The 24,446-nt window shown below is 30.4% G+C and overlaps 1 protein-coding gene and 2 long non-coding RNA genes across 4 annotated transcripts in view; 1 reads left to right on the forward strand and 2 right to left on the reverse strand.

The window, feature by feature from the left end:
* Window positions 1-1,082: 1,082 nt before the first annotated feature.
* Window positions 1,083-10,279, reverse strand: LOC143057266 (uncharacterized). The gene is made up of 2 exons (XR_012972689.1): window positions 10,158-10,279; window positions 1,083-3,279 (listed from the first exon to the last, which is right to left on the reverse strand). It is a non-coding gene; the product is annotated as an uncharacterized LOC143057266 (long non-coding RNA).
* LOC143057265 (uncharacterized) lies at window positions 3,346-8,804 on the forward strand. The gene is made up of 3 exons (XR_012972688.1): window positions 3,346-3,708; window positions 6,843-6,922; window positions 8,192-8,804. It is a non-coding gene; the product is annotated as an uncharacterized LOC143057265 (long non-coding RNA).
* Window positions 10,280-11,588: 1,309 nt separating the features above from the next.
* LOC143056117 (phosphatidylinositol N-acetylglucosaminyltransferase subunit A-like) overlaps window positions 11,589-24,446 on the reverse strand; it is a 30,944-nt gene continuing 18,086 nt past the window's right edge. For both annotated transcript variants that reach the window (XM_076229202.1, XM_076229200.1), the window contains exons 8-13: window positions 23,727-23,833; window positions 20,243-20,325; window positions 18,418-18,503; window positions 13,892-14,075; window positions 13,141-13,240; window positions 11,589-11,806 (exon numbers count right to left, since the gene is read on the reverse strand). In XM_076229202.1, coding sequence (XP_076085317.1) covers window positions 11,612-11,806; window positions 13,141-13,240; window positions 13,892-14,075; window positions 18,418-18,503; window positions 20,243-20,325; window positions 23,727-23,833 — 755 coding nt within the window. In that variant the 3' untranslated portion in view covers window positions 11,589-11,611. The remainder of the gene's footprint in view (window positions 11,807-13,140; window positions 13,241-13,891; window positions 14,076-18,417; window positions 18,504-20,242; window positions 20,326-23,726; window positions 23,834-24,446) is intronic.

The following is a 24,446-nucleotide window of genomic DNA, read 5'->3' on the forward strand; positions in this document are numbered from 1 at the left end:
AACCAGGTTAAATGCACCCTTTTCTACTTAAGAAAATGCCTAAGTCAATAATATGACAGCTGTTATCCATTCCTTTGATGTGTTTGAGCTTTTGATTTTGTAATTTGATTACGGACTTTCCACTTTGAATTTCCTCGGAGTTCAGTATTTTTGTGATTTTATTTTTGATATTGTTACTTGCTAAAAACTCACTCGAAAATATTCATGAAAGTTTTGGTTAACAATTTGTGTCGTGGAAGTAAACAAATCTACCAATTAAAGACGTAAACTTCTGTGTTTGCATGCAGATAATTATCCATGTTATGGATAAATTGTAACACTATAATAACTCTTCTTCATCTTGTGTATAATAATTTGAGAATAAGCAAGAATGAATGTATAGCTTAACTAAAAATACCATGTGGTATAATTGCCAATGGTCCAGTTATTCACCAGAGACCAAGTGATGCCACAATATGCCACCATACGTCCTTCAAAATTTAGTAATACCCCTGCAGTTTAATATTCTTTAAAAAGCATGACAAATACAAAACCAATAGCCTAAATTGTGTACAAAACCATAACCCTAAAAAATATATGACAGATAACAACCAACATCATCCACTAAATTAGATCTGCAAGCCTTGGAAAAGATAAAACCAACATATGGCAAGTAAAACAAGTTTGTGAATGCTCAATAAAATTAACGGTACCAATTTTCTTGCACCAGATGCGCATTTCGACAATACATGTCTCTTCAGTGATGCTCGTGGCCAAAATATTTGAAATCCAAAGCTTATATAAAAGATGAAGAGCTATAATCCAAAAGGTCCAAAAAGTATAGCCAAATCCGTGAAAGGAACCAGAGCTTTGCATGAGGGAGATACCTTCCTTAATTTATAATAATTTCTATCATTTTGTAACAGTAAATTTTAATAACACAAAAAATCCGTATTTTCATGCCAGTACCGAAGTACTGGCTACTGGGGTGGTGATACCCTCGGGGACTAATAGTCCACCAGCAGAGGCATCGACCCAGTGGCAGTAATAGTAACTCTCCCTTAACCTGACACAGTGGTGTTTTATACAACACAAGAACAAAATATCATTTGGTCATTTTATTAAGATTGCATCTGTTTTATAAAATAAACATTATCGAAGTATAAAAACATGTTTGCTTTATATTTGAAATCTTGAATTGCATCATAAGTTGAGTTAAAATTCAAGATATCATTTTCAGTGTTAGCAATAATGTTATGTTTGATTGTACAATATTAATTCCGGATTTCATATCATTTTAATACTGTCTATTATATTAATATCAAATGGCCTCATAACTACATCCTTGCATTGGTCTTTTTTTTTTAAGATTCGAGAATATAATGTTATATTGAAGAAATTTAAATAGTGTGATTAGTATGGGAAGTTGAAATACAGCTCTCAACTACTTTTCAGCTATGTCTTTGTGAATATTTAACTTATATTCAGATGTTATTTCAATATAATTTTTTTCTTCATTAAGTATAATATTATTGAGTTCAAATTGCCCTTTAGTATAAACATAATCACAATAAAAACATGAATAACAACAATATCAAAATAGTTGGGAAAAAATATTGTTCACCTTCATGTTTAACTGGTAACACTCAATAATTTTCAGTTGCATGTATTTTAAGTTTATCTGTATTAACAAAGAGATGTCCTTATTGTCATTTAATAGTTTCACATACTAGCACTGCTGATTTAAAGAAGAAACTAAAATAGAATCTCCAAAAGTTACTTGAAAAAGCATAAAAAAGTTATGAATAAAAAAAATACCAATTCTGCAGTCTAAACTTTGCATGACAAAGTCAGTATGACTGAAAACATGTAAAACATAAACCCTATATGATCTCCCTAAAACACTGCTGCAAGATAAAAAATTATTTCATAATTTGCATTTAATCAATAATCATGAGGGTAATTTAACTGTTTACTATGTTATTTTATATCATTTCACAATCATTTCCCTTTTGTGTCATCCAATGCATTCTTTCAAAAGAATACTTTTTAATTTCTAGTTTTTATAAAATTGAAATGTGTTTTTTGTTTTCAAACAATTAAAAGAAGATTGTCACCTGCTTAAAACACTTAAATAAATGGAATTACATCTTGTTGGATTTTCTTGAAATATTTTATCATGTGTTAGCCATTACAGATTTTTTAATACTTTTTTCATTATGTTCTTGGACAATATTCATCATTTTCATATTACAAAAATGTAAAATAATAATAATAATTCTATAATCCTTGCCTCACTTTTCTTTTCAATATATGATATGGATAGTCTGATTTTCAATATATTTGTAGGGGCCATTTCATATGCTACTCAAAATTAAAAATCATTTGGATTTAATTTTTAAAAAAATAAAAAAAATATCAAAATCATACATACAAATATAAATATTGATTAGTTTTTAAGTGTTCCTACTTGCTTAATTTGAATAACAGCTAAATAAGATTGTTAAGCATATCATGATTAAAACAACCATGAAACTTTACCTCTCACTTGTATGACAGTCACATCAAATTCCATTATAATGACAATGATGTGTGAATAAAACAAACAGACATACACTTTTAATAGGTAATAAAATGATTCGCTGAGAGCAACATGATACGACTGCAGAGGTTGAAACCTGAACAGTTGGGTCAAATTTGGACACAATATTCAAGCTTGATACTGTCTGAATTTGGATTGTTATCGAATTTTTGACATAATATAGGTTTCAAAAATCAAGATCTTATAAATCTAATACACAATACTGTGCAATTAAAAATTTCTTCTTGAAACTTCATAAAAATTTTGAAAAAAAAAATTGAACTCCTTAAAAAAATTGGAACCCCCAAACTTTTTGAATCCTCCCTTGGAGCAATGACCCCATACTTGATAAATGTCTTCCTTTGTAGTATGGAACCTTGTAGTACAATTTCAGAGAGATCCATACACTTAAACACAAGTTATTATCCTTAAAGTAGAAAAATGCTTGTTTTGGGCCCCTTTTCCTAAACGGTTGGGACCCACATCCCCAAAATCGATGCCAACCTACCTGTTGTGGTATTGAACCTTCTTGTTGAAGTTCAAAGAGATCCATTCATGTAAGCTAAAATTATTGTCACGAAACCAATTTGTCTTTGGACAACGCAGACATCTACAACAACGATTAAGAAGAAGACGACATCATTATATGATACCAAAAATTTTGGTGGTGGAATCTGTTTCTCTAATGATTTTCAAATGATAAGCAGGCGAAATTTTTCCTTCTTTTCTTTTTTTTTTTTTTAAACGATAAATCTTTTATTGCACATTTCTTTGCTGTTTAACAAATTACTCGACTCACAGCATTCAGCCGGGTATCCCTGTGAATTAGTTACTGTTTAACCAGGGAGATTATACAGTAAATTTATATTTATATGTATATATATATATATATTAATTATGATTAGTTATCATAAATACAATACATTGATTTTAACAATTTGTCTAAGTTCTTAGTTATGTGGAGGTCATCATAATGTAACGTAAATACGGAAGTTGTACTATTCATTATCCGATGTTGGTTATAATTTAATCATTGACCCTTAACCTTGATCGGCATAATCTCGTGAAAATTGAGATGATCGAATGATTGAAGGATAACACGTGGAATGATTTCATGAACAAAGGATCTAAATTGAGTATTTCTAAAGGTGAGTTTTGTTATATTCCCATTGACTTATGATAAATTGATCAAGAAGGATTTTTTTCCCCCTAAAATATTAGATATTTTCCAGTAATTAGACAGTAGACAGTACGGGGTCAAAAATCATGTCCTACAGGTAAACATTGACCATGCGTCACATTTAAACATCTTAAAATAATACATTTGTTTACATTTGAGTTTTTCTACATAATATATATAGTAATACAGAAGAATGATCATGCGCAATAATGCATTATGGTTATTATATTTTTTTATAAACATCATTCAAAAATCTACTTGTTGTTTTATCAAGAAGTTTCATATTTTCATAATGTTGTTTAAATTCTGTTTTAAATATTCTATAGACATCAACATTGTTTTGTTTATACTCTGATGCATATGTAGATTTATGAATAGAGAATAATATTACAGTGAGAAATAGATTAATGTCATAATAATTTTTATCATATATTTTGTAGCCTAGTATTAGATTTTTGAAGGTGATTATGTGTGTTCCCATTTTTATTTTATCAAGGAGTATTTTGACCTTTTTCCAAAAGTTTTTAAAGTATTTGCATGAAATGAAAAAATGTTCATAGTTTTCTAATTGGTTGCAAATATGGCACTGGTCATCATTTTTCAGATGCCAGGTGTACAATAGTTGTTTACAAGGAAGTATATAATGAATTAACTTCCATCTGAATATTTTTAGTTTGTTTACTTGTAAACTTTTGAATATAAAGTTCAGCATTTTGTACAAATGGCTTGATGAATCTAATTTTAATTGTGTTTTCCATTTTAGAAAGCCAATTGGTGTTTTTTCCAGTATATAACATGAGCTAATACTTTTATAAATTTCTTTTGATGGAAGGTTTTCAATTCTGATCAATTTTATATTATTTTGTGTTTTTAAGTATAGCCTTTTATCTGTTTTAACTTGAGTATTGCGCGAGTTATCTGATTTCATTATCATTTGCCATTTTTTTGGTATTGCAGCTCTTATTCTAGATAGTTCTGATATCCAGTTGGATTTGAGGGTCAATTTATCTAATACTGCCTTTTGTGATATATTTCCTGCTTCATCTATTATATCATTGATAAATAGTATTCCATTGGTTATCCAATGTGAGAATATTAAACATTTGTTTTGAAATTTTATATGTTTATTGCCCCATATGTATTGTTGTCTTATATTAATAAAATTTGTACTGTTGGTTTTTATTTCAGAGATATTTTTCATCTTAAACCAACTTTTGACTATTTCTAAATAGAAAAGAGGGATTGTTTTACTGAGTTTTGGGATTGCTTTTATGCTACCTGGATTCATGTTAAATAAAGAAAAGTTTTCTCCAAATTTATTGAAAAAGAAAAGGGGGATGACTTTCCAGTTTGCAAATTGTGTTGATGTTAAACGTTTGACCCAGGATAATTGTATAGCTGATAAAAAATCATCAATGTTGATCATTTTAAGGCCTCCTTCCAAGTAATCTTTACATAGGGTGATTCTTTTAACTTTTTCTTTTTTATTACCCCAGATGAAGTTGTAAATCATTTTTTTAAATTCATTTAAAAATTCTTTGGAAATGGTTGTTACTGATGCCAAGAAAGTTAAATTTGGTAAGATGAGAGATTTAATTACTGTTATTCTACCTATCATTGTGAGATTTCTTCTGTTCCAGCTATTGATTGTATCTTGAGACTTTCTTAGAATTTTTTCAGTATTTAATTTGTCACATTCATTTTTATTAAGTCCAAAGTATACACCTAGGCTTTTAATAGGTTCTTTATTCCAGTTAATGTTTTCATATTTATCTTTACAGCTTTTAAGTCTGCCTAGCCATATTCCTTCTGTTTTTGATCGGTTGAGTTTAAGACCTGAGAGCGTTCCAAATATTTCAATAATATTCAGAGCATAGCTAATTTCTTGCTTGCATTTTAAAAAAAGAGTTGTGTCATCGGCTAATTGTGAGATTTTCAGACTATGTGTTTTGGAATCTAATTTTATTTGAAATCCCTTAATACCAGTATCTTGTCTTATTTTGCATGCAAGAATTTCTACTGCTATTGTGAAAATTAGAGAGCTGCACGGACAGCCTTGACGTATCCCGCGAGATACATTGTAAGTTTCTGAAATCCACCCATTATTTAGCATGCAGCCTTTAATATTCTTATATAATGTTTTAACCCATTTAATAAAAGAGTTTGGTAGACCAAATTTTATAAGGGCTTCATACATAAAGTCCCATTCTAGCGAATCAAAAGCTTTTGAAAAATCAATAAAGAGTAATGCACCATCTATGTTAAAAGTTTCAGCATAGTCTATAATGTCTTGGATTTGGCGTATATTAAAACCAATATATCTATTTTTGATATACCCATTTTGATCTCCATGAATTATTTTCAGCAGTATTGGTTTTAAGCGCTGGGCTATTGTATATGCAATGAGTTTAGTGTCTACATTTAATAGCGTAATTGGTCTATAATTATCCAGTGACAAAGGGTCTTTTTTTTTGTAAATTAAAGAGATGATACCTATCTTTTGTATAGTTGTTAGTTCTCCGTCATCATAGCATTTATTAAAAACTTCAACTGTAAATTCTTTTAAATTACTCCAAAAAGTGCGATAAAATTCTACGCTTAACCCATCTATTCCTGGAGATTTATTTAATTTCATGTTGAATATTGCTTTAGTGCATTCTTCTATAGTTAAGGGCCCCCCCAAGGAATCACTTTCTTTTTCTGATAGTTTGTGATCAATGTTGGTTTCATTTATATAATTTTTTATATCATTTAAGTTTGGAGAAGTGCTTTTATATAAGTTTTCATAGTATGATCTTTCTATATTTAGGATTTCTGCAGAATCTGTTACTATTTTCCCTTGATTATTTTTTAGCGCTGTAATGCTCTTTTTTGTTTGTCTTGATTTTTCAAGGCCAAGGAAATATTTAGTATTTTTCTCTCCTTCTTCTAGCCATTGTACTCTAGATCTTATTTGTGCTCCTTTAACTTTATTTAAATAGAGGTGTTCAAGTTCATTTTCAATGTTTTTAATTTCTTTTTTTATAATCTGGCTTGCATTTGTTTTCTCATTTAGTTTTCTTAATTTCATTTCTAAATTTTTTATATCATTTTTATTTTCAGATGATCTTTGTTTGCAGTAAGTAAGAGTTGCGGTTCTTACCTCTGATTTAAACATATCCCAGAGTGTTTTTAAATTTTTGGTGAGTATTTGTACTTTATAATTTTTGATTAAATCATTTATGAGGTCAATATATTTTTGCTCTTTAAGTATACTATTGTTAATTTTAAAGAAACCCCTGCCTCTTTCTTCTGAATTTTGTCTAACTTGTAAAGAAATGGCTTGGTGATCAGTGTGTGAGATCATTACAGGTCTAATATCTGCTTTTATAACATGCGGTCTTATATCAGGACTAATCAAGAAGAAGTCAATTCTGCTCGCTATGTTTGTTTCATTTTTCCTTCTCCATGTGAATTGACTAGTATTTGGATTAAGTTCTCTCCATATATCTGTTAAATTATTTTTCTTTATTAGTTTTTTTAAACTATTTACTGGTTTGTAGTTTCTTGGGATGATATTAGTTTTTCTATCATTAATTGAGAGAGTTTCGTTCATATCACCTCCTAATATAAGGATACCCAAACGATTGTTTTCAATTATATTTTGAACCTTTTTGAAAAATTTGTTTCTATTTTTGTGTAGATTTGGAGCATAAACATTTATTAGAGTAAAAATATTGTCATTTATTTCTATGTTTATCAAAATTATTCTACCTTCATTATCTTTTATTTCGTTTATTGTTTTACATTTTAAATTGTTTTTGACAAAGATTGAAACACCTCTTGATTGTGTGTTACCATAACTATGAAACATTTTGCCATCAAACTCTTTATTTATTGTTTGTTCAATATTTTCTATAAAATGTGACTCTTGAATGAAAAGAATGTTACATTTTTGATTTTTTGTCCATGGTTGTAATCTTTCTCTTTTGTTTTTTTGGCCTAAACCTTGACAGTTTAGTGATATTATATGAAGATTTTCACCCATTGTTTAATTTAGAGTTTATATGTATAGTTGATATCAAAACTACATTTACAAGGAGACATATTTGTTTCACATCATATTCACAAAGTACTTTCATTAAATGTTTGGTTTTAAAGTTACACAGTATACTATAAAAACATTGGTACATGTACATGATTATTTGTGATTTAAATATATACAGTACTGGTAAACAAAATATGTGCACATACTTCACAATGTTCATGGAAGAAAATGAGACATAACAACACAAATATATATAAGCATTCATACATGTATTTAAACACATATTTTCATTTAATTGTCCCCATACATTAGATTTAAGTATTGCTTTTTTGCCATAATTTGAGACTATAAATATATAATAAAAAAAAATCAGATATATTTTTTTTGTATCATGTATAATAATTTCATTGTTATTTATTTGTAGGTTTGTTATTTTAACAGTATAATGAGATTGTAGGACTATGTACATGATGTAGGCGTTTACCATGTTTACAGTATTTACGGAAACAATTGGAGTAGTTATTGTTTGCAGAACATACAGAATTAGTACTTGCATTTTTTTTTACAGAGGAACGTGTTAGATGGTGATACATGTATTTGACTTGCGATGGATTGACAAAAGATTTTTATATTGTGGATTAAATTGGGCATTTGAAATATTTCTAATGTGTGGATTACAAGTGATATCCAAATGTTGTTTACATGATGTAAAATAGGACTATGAATATGTTCTACTATTATAAGGATTAAAATGGACGGATAATTTGTTATAAAGCAAGGATGTATCATTGAGAAGTTGTTGCGGATAGTTAGCGAGATAAACAGAAAAATTGAATTCAGATATATGTGGATTAATGAAATGATATCTATCAGGGATAGCTTCTTTATAAACTTTAAATTTGTTGGATCTATTTTATTTTTATTTCTGACAGCTATTCTATTTTCTATAAACAGTTCAAAAATATATTTATTTAATATGTTTATTGTATTTTGATTCTGTATTATTAGCGTCTTAATAAATTTGATTATCGATACAATTTTTCGTATGTATTTTTCATAAACAGGGAAGGCTGTTTTAGTGATTGTTTTATCACAGCTTGACTTGTTCTCATCTCTTGTTTGTTGGATCGCATATTGAGAGCAGAAACATTTATTCATTGGTTTGAGGAATGGGGTTATTTGAAAATCGTTCTTTTCCATAATAAACAATATTATACACAGTTCATTACATATATATACATTTTCATTCACATGATTAATATTTATATTATTACTAATTTCAAGGTATATATAATCTAGAATTATATCACACTTTGACTTATTTTTTTTTGTATTTTTTTTTTGCATAAAAAGAAAAATAGACAAACAAGTAAAAAATATAATACAATATTTACAATTATTCATGGTTGTGTTTTAATTTGTAATTGTTAGGAGTTTTCAGATGTCCTTGGTTTTGTTGAGCCAATATCTCGGTCATGCAAAGTGTCGGTTGGTGTTGTTGCAGATCGTTTTGCTGTTTTTTGCTGTGGGGTTGTTCCAAGATATTTGTCCAGCGGACCGTGAGTTGTTTCCTGGGATTTGGATACTTTTTTCTTTTTCTTTTTTTTTTTTTGATTTTGTTCAGGAGACTGTTCTATTGGTGCCTCCGACTCTGATTTAGATATGTTTTGTGTTGGTACATCTACTTTACTGGTATCTTTGGTAAGTTCGGTAATATTACTGGTTTCTTTATTCTGTGGAGTATCATCAGTATGTGAGAGATTTTCAGTCGATTGAGATGTAACAATCTCCTCATCTTTCTCCAATTCATTTTCACTTCCTTCATCTGACTCTTCTGTTGAATCCTCTGAGGCAATTTGACTGTTTTTATCAAATTCAGAAATGCAGTTCTTTGAGATATGTCCATTTTCACCACATGTCTTGCATTTCCAATCATTGCTACAGTTTGTTTTTTTGTGACCTTTTTGCAAGCATTTGGAGCATTCAATGTCTGTGTTGTTCTCATTTATTTGTCCTTTATAAAATATGAGGCCACGGTACTTGCCAATTTTTACGTTTCTTGGAATTGTGTGTGGAAAGGGTTCGCAATGAAAAATTCTGTCACCTGTTTGACAGTTTGTCATAAACCCATCGATCCTTAATCTTTCTCTGTGATAATTGAGTATGTTGAGGTGCCAATTTTGCAGGTATCTTAACAATTGGCCATCATCGGCGGACAGTGGTATATTTTTCATCCTTATTCTCACAGTAGTTGGACTCTCTTTTTCTACATATCTTGGGTTTCTAGGGTATACTTCAATGCGTTTTTTCCTTACTGTAATTGAATTAACCACAAGTGTATTCCTGTCTTCCTCATTGTCTGGGTAGATGCGCCAGATGCCTCCAATTACCCTCTTTTCAAGTGATCTGCAAAAGATGTGTTCTTTCTACGTGACGTAATCAGGCATGGTTGCCTTTTTTTCATGCCGTCACAATAGGAAATACAGAGGAAAGCAAGAAAATTTGACGTCATAATCGGAATTTTAACCAATGAAGAACTGAGATCAAACTAAACCACACGATGATTATTTTTTTTATACAATCGGTGTATATGTATATTATGCAGTATCAGAAATATTGCACTGAAAATAAACTAATAACATAAAAAAGGATGATTTTTTTCTAAGGTTTACTTGCTTTTAAAGATCCAAGCTTAGAAATGGGATATCCAAAGGTATACATTACTGATATATTAACACAACAAGACATTAAAATTAAAAGAAACATTTCAGGGGTTAACATTCAATCTTTATCAAAAAAATATTTTCTATGACGTATATGTAAATCTCTCAATTATCTCAAAATTTAAACAAAGCTTCAAAAAGTATAAAACTCATTAACACTAAAATTCATCATTAACACCAAAATCTTCAACAGAAAAAAATTGCAAACATAGAAAAGAAAACGTTATAACCTTTGAATTTTCTACTTCCTTTTCAGTAAATGCCAATAAAATAAATGAAATATCTATTAAAATAGAAGTTAATTTTCTCATTTTTCATATCACAGGCTTTTATAGCTGACTATGTATATCTAATTGTTGAAGGACGTATCTATAATTTAATATATCCCAGTCATTTGAACTATGGTGGAGAGTTGTCCCATTAATATTCATACTAAATCTCTTTATTTTTGCTACTGACAAAAATAATTAAAAGTGTTGCAATGAACATGATAAAATACCTTAACTGCTCCGTAAAATAAATAGAGAATACTATATGATTTTTAAAATATCATACCCGTATCAATCTAACACACCAACATTTAATTTGATATTCTGTAAAAAGTGCTCTATTTTATGTTATGTTTTAATTTTTCTTGATAATCATTTTTGAAGAAGTTTTCTAAATCATAGAAAAATGTCTAAGACAGCACAAATAAATAATAATAAAAAAAATGTTAATTAATTAAAACTTTTGATTTCTAAATAGCAAGCTTACCATAAGGTAAAACATAACAACAATAATAATTTCGCATATTAATGGAGATGTATTCATCAGACCCGGTTTATTTGAATAACTATATTACTAAAGATGTAATAAAGTCACCTTAATATTTTTTGTAAATTCCAGTTATAAAATGTATAGCCATTAACACAGTATGTATCAATACTAATGTTAGCCTTATGTTAAATGCATTCTTCTTTTGATTAATGTAAAAGAACTCTTGTGTTTGTGACATAACAAGCACCTGTTAAAAATGCTATTTAAATTACAATGTGTTAAATTCATACTACTATACTATCAGTAAAATATATGAATTATTAATTAAAATAATATTAAAAAAAATCTATCACAGATAAACATCATAATTCTTCTTTTGATTTTGTTCTCTTGCGATTTGATCGTCTCAAAATTTTTGACGAGGTCCCATTTGTTAAACTATCTTCACATTCTAATAGTGTTCGTTTCTGTGACCTTTGTTCTTCTTTTGAATTTTTCTGGTTTGCATTACTCTTCAAAATATGTGATCTTTGTAGTTCTGGAGAAATTTCTATTTTCTGTAATATCAAGTAAATAAATTGTAAATTAATCCAAAACTTTCATAAAAGGGGGGGGGGGGCACTGACTGACCTATTGGGGGCTCGCTACAGTTATGCTTCAGTGATTCCCAATATAATCAACAAAATTTTTCCCACAAAAAGGGACCCCTGGATCCGCCTATGAGAATGTGGGGTATACATCAATGATAGCTTGGGTGTTAAACATAGTATTAATTAACGATCATTAACCACTTTTACTTCAAGCTTTGTTGAAAACACTTCAAAGAAATTTCAGGTTACTCCCCTTGTTAAATTCAGTTTTCAGTTACCCTTCTTAAAATAATGTGAATTGATAAAACAATATAAATTAAATACAAATTGAAAAAAGAATCATAAAACGATGGCAATTAAATGATTTTGTATGCCTTAGGATTTTATTTAAAAAATCACTTTAAAAATCTATACTTCTATTCAATGTTTGAACTGAAATTTATAAGAAACCTGATTGTGCATACGCTTAAGGGGTCATCCATAATTGTCAATCATTTTCCAAAGTGTACAAAACAATACACTTTTTCAGACCCCCAACCCTCCCTCAAAAAGTGTAAATCAACCATCTTCAGATTTCATGACAAAAAACAATCATTCTTAATAATAAGATCAAGTCTATTATAGTTTAGTTTAATATAGAAATTTGAATTGAAAATAAACTGAAACATATCTGACTGTTTTATTTGATAAATAAAAAAAAAGTGTTCTGTAAAAATGTTGAATGTTTAACCCCTAACCTCCAAGTGTACGTTTGGTTAACAATTATGGATGAATAAATAAACAGGTCATATATTTCACTTGAATATGTTCTTTGAACAAAATCTCCCACTCAGCTGTGATAGCTGAGGGGGAGTTTTCCCTCAAGGAAGGTTTCAGAGGTTGGCAGGTATGGCATTATGCCCTGTTAATGAACATAACGCTATGAACTTCTTATCTTTTAAAAAGCAATAGCAAAAATCATTTTGTCTAATTTAATTTCAAACATTTAAACAAAAAGACTAATAATTAACTTTTTTTCTTTGTAGTTCATTAATGTGTTTGTCGTGTTTAGTAAGAAAAATAATTGAATAATAAAACTAATATTTTATGTTCAGATAGCTATTGAACAAAGCATAGGCAGTGGAATAAAACATTCATTTCCCTTCACTGAAGAATTGCTCACCCTAGAAAAATCAAATTTCCCTTTGCCACAGCCCTTGTGAAATATGAATATTCTTGGGTGAACAAATCTTTATATCTCCCTCAGGCACAATGAAAAACCATGTATAAAATTCTACCAAACAAAACAATATTATACAAACCTGTCTAGGCTGAAAGATCTGTAGGAAACACATGAACCAGATATTTAATACTGCAGCTATAACAAACAGCTTTCCAGACAGAGGTCCACAACTATAGTATCTGGAAATATTGAAAATTAAAATATAAAAAAAATAATCAAACAAGTAATGTATCAAAGGAATTTTTCTGGATAATTCTTTTAAAAAACAAACTTCTGATAAGAGGTATTTACAATCAAACCTGTATAAGTGGTTACTCATGGGAAGAATTAAAAGGGAACTTTCAAGTAAGATGAACCTTTTAAAAATAACAACATCAACTGTGACTGGGATTGCTAAAATTATTATAGTGTAAAATTGGAAGAGTTATCCTTCTTATGCCAATGAAATAAAAAATGGCAGATTCCAGCTTTGTAAATTGGAGGAAGCTTTCAAAATTTGGTAATTTTCATGCAGAAATAAGTCAATATTGTTTTATGAAAAATGAAAGGAGTAGAACACAAGGAATTCATGAATTCGCTTCCTATTTCACAATCTCAGTTACAAACAGGTTGTAATCCTCATTTTGACTTTGATTCTAAACACATATATAGTTAAAAAATATAAAAAATGAATGCTGTTAAAAATAAACAAGACGTTGTGCTCAAATAAGGTGACTGCTGAAAAGAGTTAAATTGTGAAGAGAAAGCGTTTTGGAGGTTCGGAAAGTGACTGTCACCTGACCACTAAAATAAGGTGGTGGTAAAGGCAGGTACCTTATGATATACTTTACCTAGATAATCTCTCTTTGGTTTCTCTCTCCACTAAATCTGCCACCCTTTTATAAACTCTTTCTGTTCTATGTGCCACATCTCTCCATGTGTATAGTAATTTTATTCTATTATGAGCCACAAATGGAGGAACATTCCTTCCTGCCCTTTTGTCTGCTATAGCCCTCTCTAATTCTTCTCTTAAACCTATAATATCCATATACAAGGGTAAGATAGAAATCAATGTTTTCTGTAAATTGGAATTGGTCCTCCGCAAATATGAGAAATATGATATATAATTTAATAAGTGTAAGAAATATGTAAATAAACAAAGACAATTATGAAAGATTTGTATAATAATAGGATAAGACAATGATAAAGATGAAGCTTGCATAAACCAGGAATTCATAATGCCACACAACTTTTGAACTCAAATGTAAATTAGTAAACTTACATATCATATATACATGAAAATACATAAACAAAGGCATCAGGCAATTCTAATTTCTCAATCATCAACATCAGTTAAAACTTAAAAGTCACTTTTTTGTTATATACCTCAGAGCTTATCATTGTTAATTTGTAAATATCCAGTTGGAGATTTTCTAACAACAATAACGTTTTCTCTCTAGAAATAATGTCATCTTGTTCTCAAATTTCACCTGGAGAACGAAGTAAAGATATAGTGATGAAATTCTTCTAGTTCAACCATTTGAATGTGCAGACCATCTTTAAGGAGGCTTAAGGGTACAAAAATTTCAGCAAAAATTCAAACATTTGTTTTCCAGAAAAAAATTATTTATTACACTTTTAGCTGTTATTTTATGATATGGTACAAAAATTACCCAAATAAGTCAATTCGTTTTGGCCCCAGATGACTTTTAAATGTTTATATCATTGAATAAAATGCTTCGCTGAGCAGAGCCTGATACCATCACAGAGATCATAGCCTGAACAGTTTGGGCAAATTTGGACACAATATTCAAACTTGATACTATCTGAATTAGAATTGGGATCAAATTTTTGACCTAATATAGGATTCTGACACAAAATAAATTAGGTCAAAGATCTTACAAATCTAATGCGCAATACTGTGCAATTGAAGATTTCATCTTGAAACTTATCAAAAATTTGAAATTTGATTTTTTTTTTAAAGATGTAAACCTCTTAAAAAAATTGTAACTCCCCAAAACTTTTTGAATCCCCCTTAGAGCAGTAACCATCAAACTCAATCCAAGTCTTGTTTTGTAGTATGGAATCTTGTTACTACTATACAACTCCAGAGAAACAAAATACTTATTCACAAGTTATTATCCTGAAACTAGAACTAGAGGCTCTAAAGAGCCTGTGTTGCTCACCTTGGTCTATGTGCATATTAATCAAAGGACACTGATGGATTCATGACAAAATTGTGTTTTGGTGATTGTGATGTGTTTGTAGGTCTTATTTTACTGAACATTCTTGCTGCTTTCAATTATCTCTATGTATAATGAACTTGGCCAAGTAGTTACAGTGAAAAATGTTTGTAAAAATTTACAAATTTTATGAAAATTGTTAAAAAATTGACTATAAAAGGCAAAAACTCCTAAGGAGGTCAATTGACCATTTTGGGCATGTTGACTTATTTTTAGGTCTTACTTTGCTGTACATTATTTATGCCTACAGTTTATCTCTATCTATAATAATATTTAAGATAATCAAAAATTTTCATAAAATTACCAATTCATGGGCAGCAACCCAACAACTGATTTCAATTATGGTCTGAAAATTTTAGGGCAGCTAGATCTTAACCTAATGAACAATTTTATTCTGTCAGATTTGCTCTAAATGCTTTGGTTTTAGAGATATGAGCCAAAATCAACATTTTACCCTATGTACTATTTTCAGCCATGTCGGCCATCTTGGTTCTTGGGCAGGGTCATAGAACACAATTTTAAAACTAGATACCCTTATGATGATTGTGAACAAGTTTGGTTAAATTTGCATCAGTAGTTTCAGTGGAGAAGATTTTTGTAAAAAATTACAAAAAATTATGAAAATGGTTAAAAATTGACTATAAAGGGCAAAAACTCCTTAAGAGGTCAACTGACCATTTTGGTCATGCTTACTTATTTGTATATCTTATTTAACTGAGCATTAAACTGTTTACAGTTTATCTCTATCTATAATAATAATCAAGATAATAACCAAAAACGGCAAAATTTCCCTAAAATTACTTATTCAGGGGCAGCAACCTAACAACATGCTGCAGCAACCCAACAACCGGTTGTCAGATTCATCTGAAAATTGTAGGGCAGATAGAAATTGACCTGATAAACAATTTACCCAAGTCAGATTTGTTCTAAAAGCCTTGGTTTTGGAGATATAAGCCAAAATCTACATTTTACCCCTATGTTTTATTTTTAGCCATCTTGAGTGGTTGGCCGGGTATTCAGACATATTTTTTTAGACTAGAGGAAGTACACCACTAATTCATGGTCCCATTGCTTTCTATGTTAAATTCCTCCGTTTCAAGCAGGCACACCTCTTTTATTTTAAGTTCAAATAAAGTGGCAATCATTGCATTTCAAAGCAACACTTTATGGTGTCTTGTACTGAAAAAATCAACATACCTTGCATGGCATATAAGAAAGAACTGGTTCCCGGAACTTCAGATGTACCAAAACAGGTACTTCAGATCTGACAAACAGACAAAATGTACCCTCTTTTTAAAATTTGGTGCAGTTTTTTTAATATTCAAAACTAAAAGTCCAAAAGTGTTCTACAATGATCACCAGTCCTTCAGCTTTCATTTGATACCAAAAATACCTAAATATTCTACATATTTTGAAAGTTACACTCATGCGTAGGAACTATTTTGTGTTAAATATGTACTACTTTCTGGTATGTGCTTTCTGACCGGGCCTGAATTAGTGGTGTTACACCTATAACAGAACCAAACTTGCTATATTGACTTGTTTATTACTTTTTTTCATTCTATGATCTATTTCAAGCAATAAAAAACATATAAAGCTTTAGTCCAAAGACCATTTTATTACTTCAAAGCTCAAATTGGACTGGTAGTAACATATGGGTTATTCAAAGAAAACTGCATATGTATATTACCAGTGGCCAATATCCTTTTTTTTATTCTCAATATCACTGTTTTATTTATTAATTTCTATTAGGAAAGCTATGCGCTTACTAATAGTCATATTTTTATCAGAGGTTCTTCATTAAATAAAAATATATTAGTCTAAACTTAAGGCATAAATGAGAAATTATCCCCCCTTTTTTCTTGAAATTCATAAAAGGCTTTTTTTTGTATGAACCATAAATTCTGTGGAAAAAACATAGATTAATAAGAGCAATTTATATATCCCTAAGCTAGATAACTTGCTAAACTGGTTCAAAATTGCATGCACAGTGAGATTTTAGAATTCTTATATGAGTATATACCATTTGCCTAGATTGTAAAAGGCTACCACAAGAAAAACAAAAAATCTTGAAAAATCAGAAAATTATTTTGACCAAGAGCTATTCTGTTCCATATACAAGTCATAAAATACATGTTTTATGGATTTCAATCAGAAAAAATGCAAAAATAAGAACTTGGAGTCAAGTCCTAACTGCATGCATGTTGTATGATCATAAAAGGCTAACATACTTGAGTATGCCTATTTAAGAGCTTAAATTTCCCAAAAGCAGGTTGGTTGACCAAAAAAAGATGATTAAACATGATTACTAACATCATATTTGACTTATTTTCATTGGAATAGGTACAACTTCTAAAAATTGGATTTCTGGTGATTCTCTGTAATAGGAAGTACACCACTAATTCATGGTCCCATTGCTTTCTATGTTAAATTCCTCCGTTTCAAGCAGGCACACCTCTTTTATTTTAAGTTCAAATAAAGTGGCAATCATTGCATTTCAAAGCAACACTTTATGGTGTCTTGTACTGAAAAAATCAACATACCTTGCATGGCATATAAGAAAGAACTGGTTCCCGGAACTTCAGATGTACCAAAACAGGTACTTCAGATCTGACAAACAGACAAAATGTACCCTCTTTTTAAAATTTGGTGCAGTTTTTTTTAATATTCAAAACTAAAAGTCCAAAAGTGTTCTACAATGATCACCAGTCCTTCAGCTTTCATTTGATACCAAAAATACCTAAATATTCTACATATTTTGAAAGTTACACTATTTTGCGTAGGAACTATTTTGTGTTAAATATGTACTACTTTCTGGTATGTGCTTTCTGGCCGGGCCTGAATTAGTGGTGTTACACCTAGATACCCAAATGATGATTGTGGCCAAGTATGGTTAAATTTGGCTCAGTATTTTTAGAGGAGAAGATTTTTGTAAAAGTTAATGACAATGGACGACAAGGGACAACGACGACGCCAGACACCAAGTGATGACAAAAGCTCACTTTGCCTTTTTGGTCAGGTGAGCTAAAAAATATATATACTCTCAAGCCCCCTTAATCTAAAGTTCAACAAAAGCTTGTGTCAGATGCAAGTTAGATAAGAGTCTTGTAAAGATTTTGTGAATTGTAACTAACTTTGATCATTTGGTTCAGCGAGGTAGATAAGGTCTGGTGGTAATACTTCCGGTACTCCTCCTACTTTTGTACTCACAACCTGCAAACTTATAAAATGTAAAATGTTATAGAACAAATACTGATTAGGTAGATATTCAGTGAAAAGCTTGTCAGAGCTTATGTTTAAATTTTTTGTCAATATGGCAAATCAAAATCTTTTTAGTTACTTACTTTTCATATTTAATTCCTTGTTTCTGGTATAAAATATATATTTGAATGAATATCTTATTAAGATTTAATGAATAAATTACCTTTAAAACATATTACTCTTTATATGTGGTATAAAGTGTCTTATCAAATATTTAATAACAAGAATGTGTCCATAGTACAAAGATGCCCCACTTGCATTATCATTTTCTATGTTCTGTGAAATTTTGGGTAAAATTCTAATTTGGCATTAAAATTAGAAGGATTATATCATAGGGAACATGTGTTCTAGTTTTCAAGTTGATTGGACATCAACTTCATCGAAAACTAAGGTTTTACCTTGATCAAAAACTTTAATCTGAAGCGAGACAGACGAACAAATGAACGGACAAATAGACCAGAAAACAAAATGCTCCTCTACTATTGTAAGTGGGGCATAAAAATCTGTTTTAGTGTTAGAGTGATTTTTTTTTACACTTGTATTTTCTATTGATGTATTTTAGAATTCATTCATATCAAATTGATGATAAAACTGATTGTGAAGTTTAAATACTTTTTTTTGTTTACTTAAAATGTTGTTTTGAATATGATGCAACTTACTGTTACAGTAAATAAGTTTTAAACTTAAACAGTGTGGCTACTTGGACTGTTTAGCATGGTTATCTTTGAGCTCAATGTATCATTTATATTATATCTACTTCTTTATTAAATAGTACTTCTGTTAATATCAGGTATAAAGTGCCATTACCTAATAACAAGCATCAAAAGGGTGATGATTCCTCATGTGCCAAAAAATATTCATTTAAAGAAAAAACAAGTCACAAAAGTTATATTTGTTAGATTATCACAAACTTATACACATTATGTACTTACAATGATAACTATCCAAATGATTTTTTTTAATTGTGTATAAGGTAGCACTCCACAGTTAGAAAATAAAATCAAAAATGGGCCACAAAATGTTTTATCATCTCCTATTCCTGGATTTCCGATGCATTAACCTTACCGTTTGTGTTGAACATGTGCGTATGTATGTAATCAGTATCTTCCATAGATTTGATTTTCAAAAGTTAAAAGGGTGAAAAATAATTCCTTTTATGTGTATCCATGGCAACATTCTGCATTTATTTACAATAAAATATTGCAAAAAAGGGTGAACATGTCAGATATTCCCCAAAAATTTGGATCAAACTAGAATTTCAATGCCTTTGAGTGATACCTTTTTAGAAACTGTTGACATAAATCTTCCTAATGATCAAAATAAAAATGCAGTGTTTCGCCTCATTTTTTCTTAAATCCAATCTCAAAGTTCGTACGGTAAAAAGTTTGAAAAAAAACATTATAATAATTGCTGGACCAATGTATGGTATGGAAATGCAAATACGGACTGTCATACAGAAAACAGTCTATATTAAATACATTACATAATCTTGATGTTCATATATACCCAATACGAAGGCTATTTTAATACTTAGATATCCAAAAATGAATTTTATTGCACACTAGCTCTCATATTTGAAAAATCCACAGGGGCCAAAATGCGAAACTACACACCTTACTGTGGAGTGCTACTTAAGTTTTCATAATTATTTGTAACACATTAATGTAAGCTTAAGCTCCATATATTTATATAACATACCCACAACAAGCAGCCTCTACAATAGCAATACAGAAAGCTTCTGTCAGTGAAGTGTTAATTAAGATATCTCCCTGCACTAAAACCTACAAAGAAGCGTCAAGCATAATAACATTCAATGTTCAAGTATTATTCATTCTAATTTATACATGTTCCTGTTAGCATGAAAAACTCTTTGGATATAATCAGCTAGAAATGTTATTTGTATATATGTATTCCCTGGTATGTAGAAATTTAAAAGAAACCAAAACTAGAGGCTCTAAAGAGCCTGTGTCGCTCACCTTGGTCTATGTGCATATTAAACAAAGGACACAAATGGATTCATGACAAAATTGTATTTTGGTGATGGTGATGTGTTTGAAGTTCTTACTTTACTGAACGATTTTGCTTCTTACAATTATATCTATCATGAACTTTGCCCATTAGTAACAGAGAACTATATTTGGTAAAAATTTACATAAATTTACCAAATTAATGAAAATTGTTAAAAATTGACTATAAAGGGCAATAACTCCTTAAGGGGTCAATTGACCATTTAGGTCATGTTGACTTATTTGTAGATCTTACTTTGCTGAACATTATTGCTGTTTACAGTTTATCGCTATCTATAATAGTATTCAAGATAACCAAAAACGGCAAAATTTCTTTAAAAATTACCAATTGGAGGGCAGCAACCCAACAACCAGTTGTCCAATTCATCTGAAAAATTCAGGGCAGATAGATATTGACTTGATTAACAATTTAACTTCTTGTCAGATTTGCTCTAGATGCTTTGGTTTCATAGTTATAAGCCAAAAACTGCATTTTACCCCTATGTTCTATTTTTAGCCGTGGCGGCCATCTTGGTTGAATGGCCAGGTCATCGGACACATTTTTCAAACTAGATACCCCAAAGATGATTGTGGCCTAGTAGTTTCAGTGGAGATTTTGTAAAAGATTACTTAGATTTATGAAAAATGGTTAAAGATTGACTATAAAGGGCAATAACTCCTAAAGGGGTCAACTGACCATTTTGGTCATGTTGACTTATTTGTAGATCTTACTTTGCTGAACATTATTGCTGTTTACAATTTATCTCTATCTATAATAATATTCAAGATAATAACCAAAAACAGCAAAATTTCCTCAAAATTACCAATTCAGGGGCAGCAACCCAACAACCAATTGACCGATTCATCTGAAAATTTCAGGGCAGATAGATCTTGACCTGATAAACATTTTTATCCCATGTCAGATTTCCTCAAAATGCTTTGGTTTTTGAGTTATAAGCCAAAAACTGCATTTTACCCCTATGTTCTATTTTTAGCGGTGGCGGCCATCTTGGTTGGTTGAGCAGGTCACGCCACACATTTTTTAAACTAGATACCCCAAAGATGATTGTGGCCAAGTTTGGATTAATTTGGCCCAGTAGTTTCAGAGGAGAAGATTTTTGTAAAAGATTACTTTAATTTACGAAAAATGGTTAAAAATTGACTATAAAGGGCAATAACTCCTAAACGGGTCAACTGACCATTTTGGTCATGTTGACTTATTTGTAGATCTTACTTTGCTGAACATTATTGCTGTTTACAGTTTATCTCTATCTATAATAATATTCAAGATAATAACCAAAAACAGCAAAATTTCCTCAAAATTACCAATTCAGGGGCAGCAACCCAACAACCGATTGACCGATTCATCTGAAAATTTCAGGGCAGATAGATCTTGACCTAATAAACATTTTTATCCCATGTCAGATTTCCTCAAAATGCTTTGGTCTTTGAGTTATAAGCCAAAAACTGCATTTTACCCCTTTGTTCTATTTTTAGCCGTGGCGGCCATCTTGGTTGGTTGACCAGGTCACGCCACACATTTTTTAAACTAGATACCCCAAAGATGATTGTGGCCAAGTTTGGATTAATTTGGCCAAGTAGTTTCAGAGGAGAAGATTTTTGTAAAAGATTACTTTAATTAACGAAAAATGGTTAAAAATTGACTATAAAGGGCAATAACTCCTAAACGGGTCAACTGACCATTTTGGTCATGTTGACTTATTTGTAGATCTTACTTTGCTGAACATTATTGCCGTTTACAATTTATCTCTATCTATAATAATATTCAAGATAATAACCAAAAACAGCAAAATTTCCTCAAAATTACCAATTCAGGGGCAGCAACCCAACAACCGATTGACCGATTCATCTGAAAATTTCAGGGCAGATAGATCTTGACCTGATAAACATTTTTACCCCATGTCAGATTTGCTCTAAATGCTTTGGTTTTTGAGTTATAAGCCAAAAACTGCATTTTACCCCTATGTTCTATTTTTAGCCGTGGCGGCCATCTTGGTTGGTTGACCGGGTCACGCCACACATTTTTTAAACTAGATACCCCAATGATGATTGTGGCCAAGTTTGGTTTGATTTGGCCCAGTAGTTTCAGAGGAGAAGATTTTTGTAAAAGTTAACGACGACGGACGACGGACGACGACGGACGCCGGACGCAAAGTGATGGGAATAGCTCACTTGGCCCTTCGGGCCAGGTGAGCTAAAAAAGATAAATGAAACATTGATTGAAGATTGCATTGAACATAGGTTTAAATGGACAATATTCCAAACAGTCATAAAGCAAAAAATAAAGTTAACAAGAATGTGTCCTCAGTACACGAATGCCCCACTCGCATTATCATTTTCTATGTTCAGTGGACCGTGAAATTGGGGTAAAATCTCTAATTTGGCATTAAAATTAGAAAGATCATATCATAGGGAACATGTGTACCAAGTTTGAAGTTGATTGGACTTCAACTTCATCAAAAACTACCTTGACCAAAAACTTTAACCTGAAGCGGGCCAGAAGGACGGACGGACGGACGAACGAACGGACGCACAGACCAGAAAACATAATGCCCCTCTACTATCGTAGGTTGGGCATAAAAATTCAATCATTAAACATCAACAATTTTACCGATCTCAAATTGTTTTTATGAATAAGCAACATTGATGACATTGGTAGTCCCAATGTTTAATCAGCATAAATGACGTCATTTGACAATCTTGTCATAATATGTGCATTGTGTCATAGGAAATCTACAGGAAAATGCACAGATTCTGTAGTAGTCTATGAAATGGTATTGTAAAAATGTTTGAACAAATTCTAATTTTTTTTTTTTTATTTTTTTTTTAATTGGAAATATTAAAGTACTCAATCAATATAACTGAGTACAAAAATATTTTTTCATTTACCTAGACCTCAAACCATGTTTTCATGTTTTTAATCAAATCTCACTATAGTGTTTAAAGTTTTTAATTTTCAAGTTATGAATAAATTCCTAACTTATGTTCAAAATTGTTTTTCTTTTTTTTTTAACAATGAGTGTTACAGTACTTGCTTTTAAATGTATTTTTCCTAAGAAATCTCATTTGGTAAATGCTTTTCAGAAAAAAAACCTTTTATAACCAGTTATCAAATGATTTTTTGAACAAAATAAACAAGCCCTATCTTGACTTACATCCCTGACTTTTCTGTGCTCTAACATGCCAAGCATTATAACTCTGTCATGTAAATCATGTCTCTCTCTAACTTCCTCTAATAAAATTCTCTTAGGACCATCTCCGCCTTTAAAAATAATAAAACATAATAATGAATATGACATATCAAATTAGACTATTTACCAGGTTTATACTTACAAGAGCAACACAACTGCTGCCACATGTGGAGCAGGATCAACTTACCCTTCCATACCACCTGATATCTACCACAGTTTTTGGTGGGATTTATGTTACTTAGTCTTTAAACAACTTAAACTTGTCAATGATAAAGCTATGAAAAGTCAAGAGAGAAAAAATTTCCGCCAAAATTTCAATGGCTAATATCCCGAAAACAAGCACTTTGACCTATATATTTGTTTTGCTGTTTTGATTCTTTTATTAATCCCCTATCAGTATATACTAGTGTTTTGAAAATTAATTATTCTGAAACTGAAACTGTCATGTTTTGAGCATTATTGTTTGTCTATTTGGTTTTTCCTTTTTTCGCCATTGTGTTGTCAGTTTGTTATCAATTTATGAGTTTGAATGTCTCTCTGGCATCTCCCCTCTATGACAGATTACTGTAGTATACAAAGAACTATGTAAAGCAAAATTTACATCTCATGCTGTATCATGCCATAATATAATATCTCCTGAAGAATTTTTAAACAAATATAAAAGGTTGTCATAATATCATGTCA

The sequence above is a fragment of the Mytilus galloprovincialis genome, chromosome 13 (assembly GCF_965363235.1).
Source record: "Mytilus galloprovincialis chromosome 13, xbMytGall1.hap1.1, whole genome shotgun sequence".
Lineage (NCBI taxonomy): Eukaryota > Metazoa > Mollusca > Bivalvia > Mytilida > Mytilidae > Mytilus > Mytilus galloprovincialis.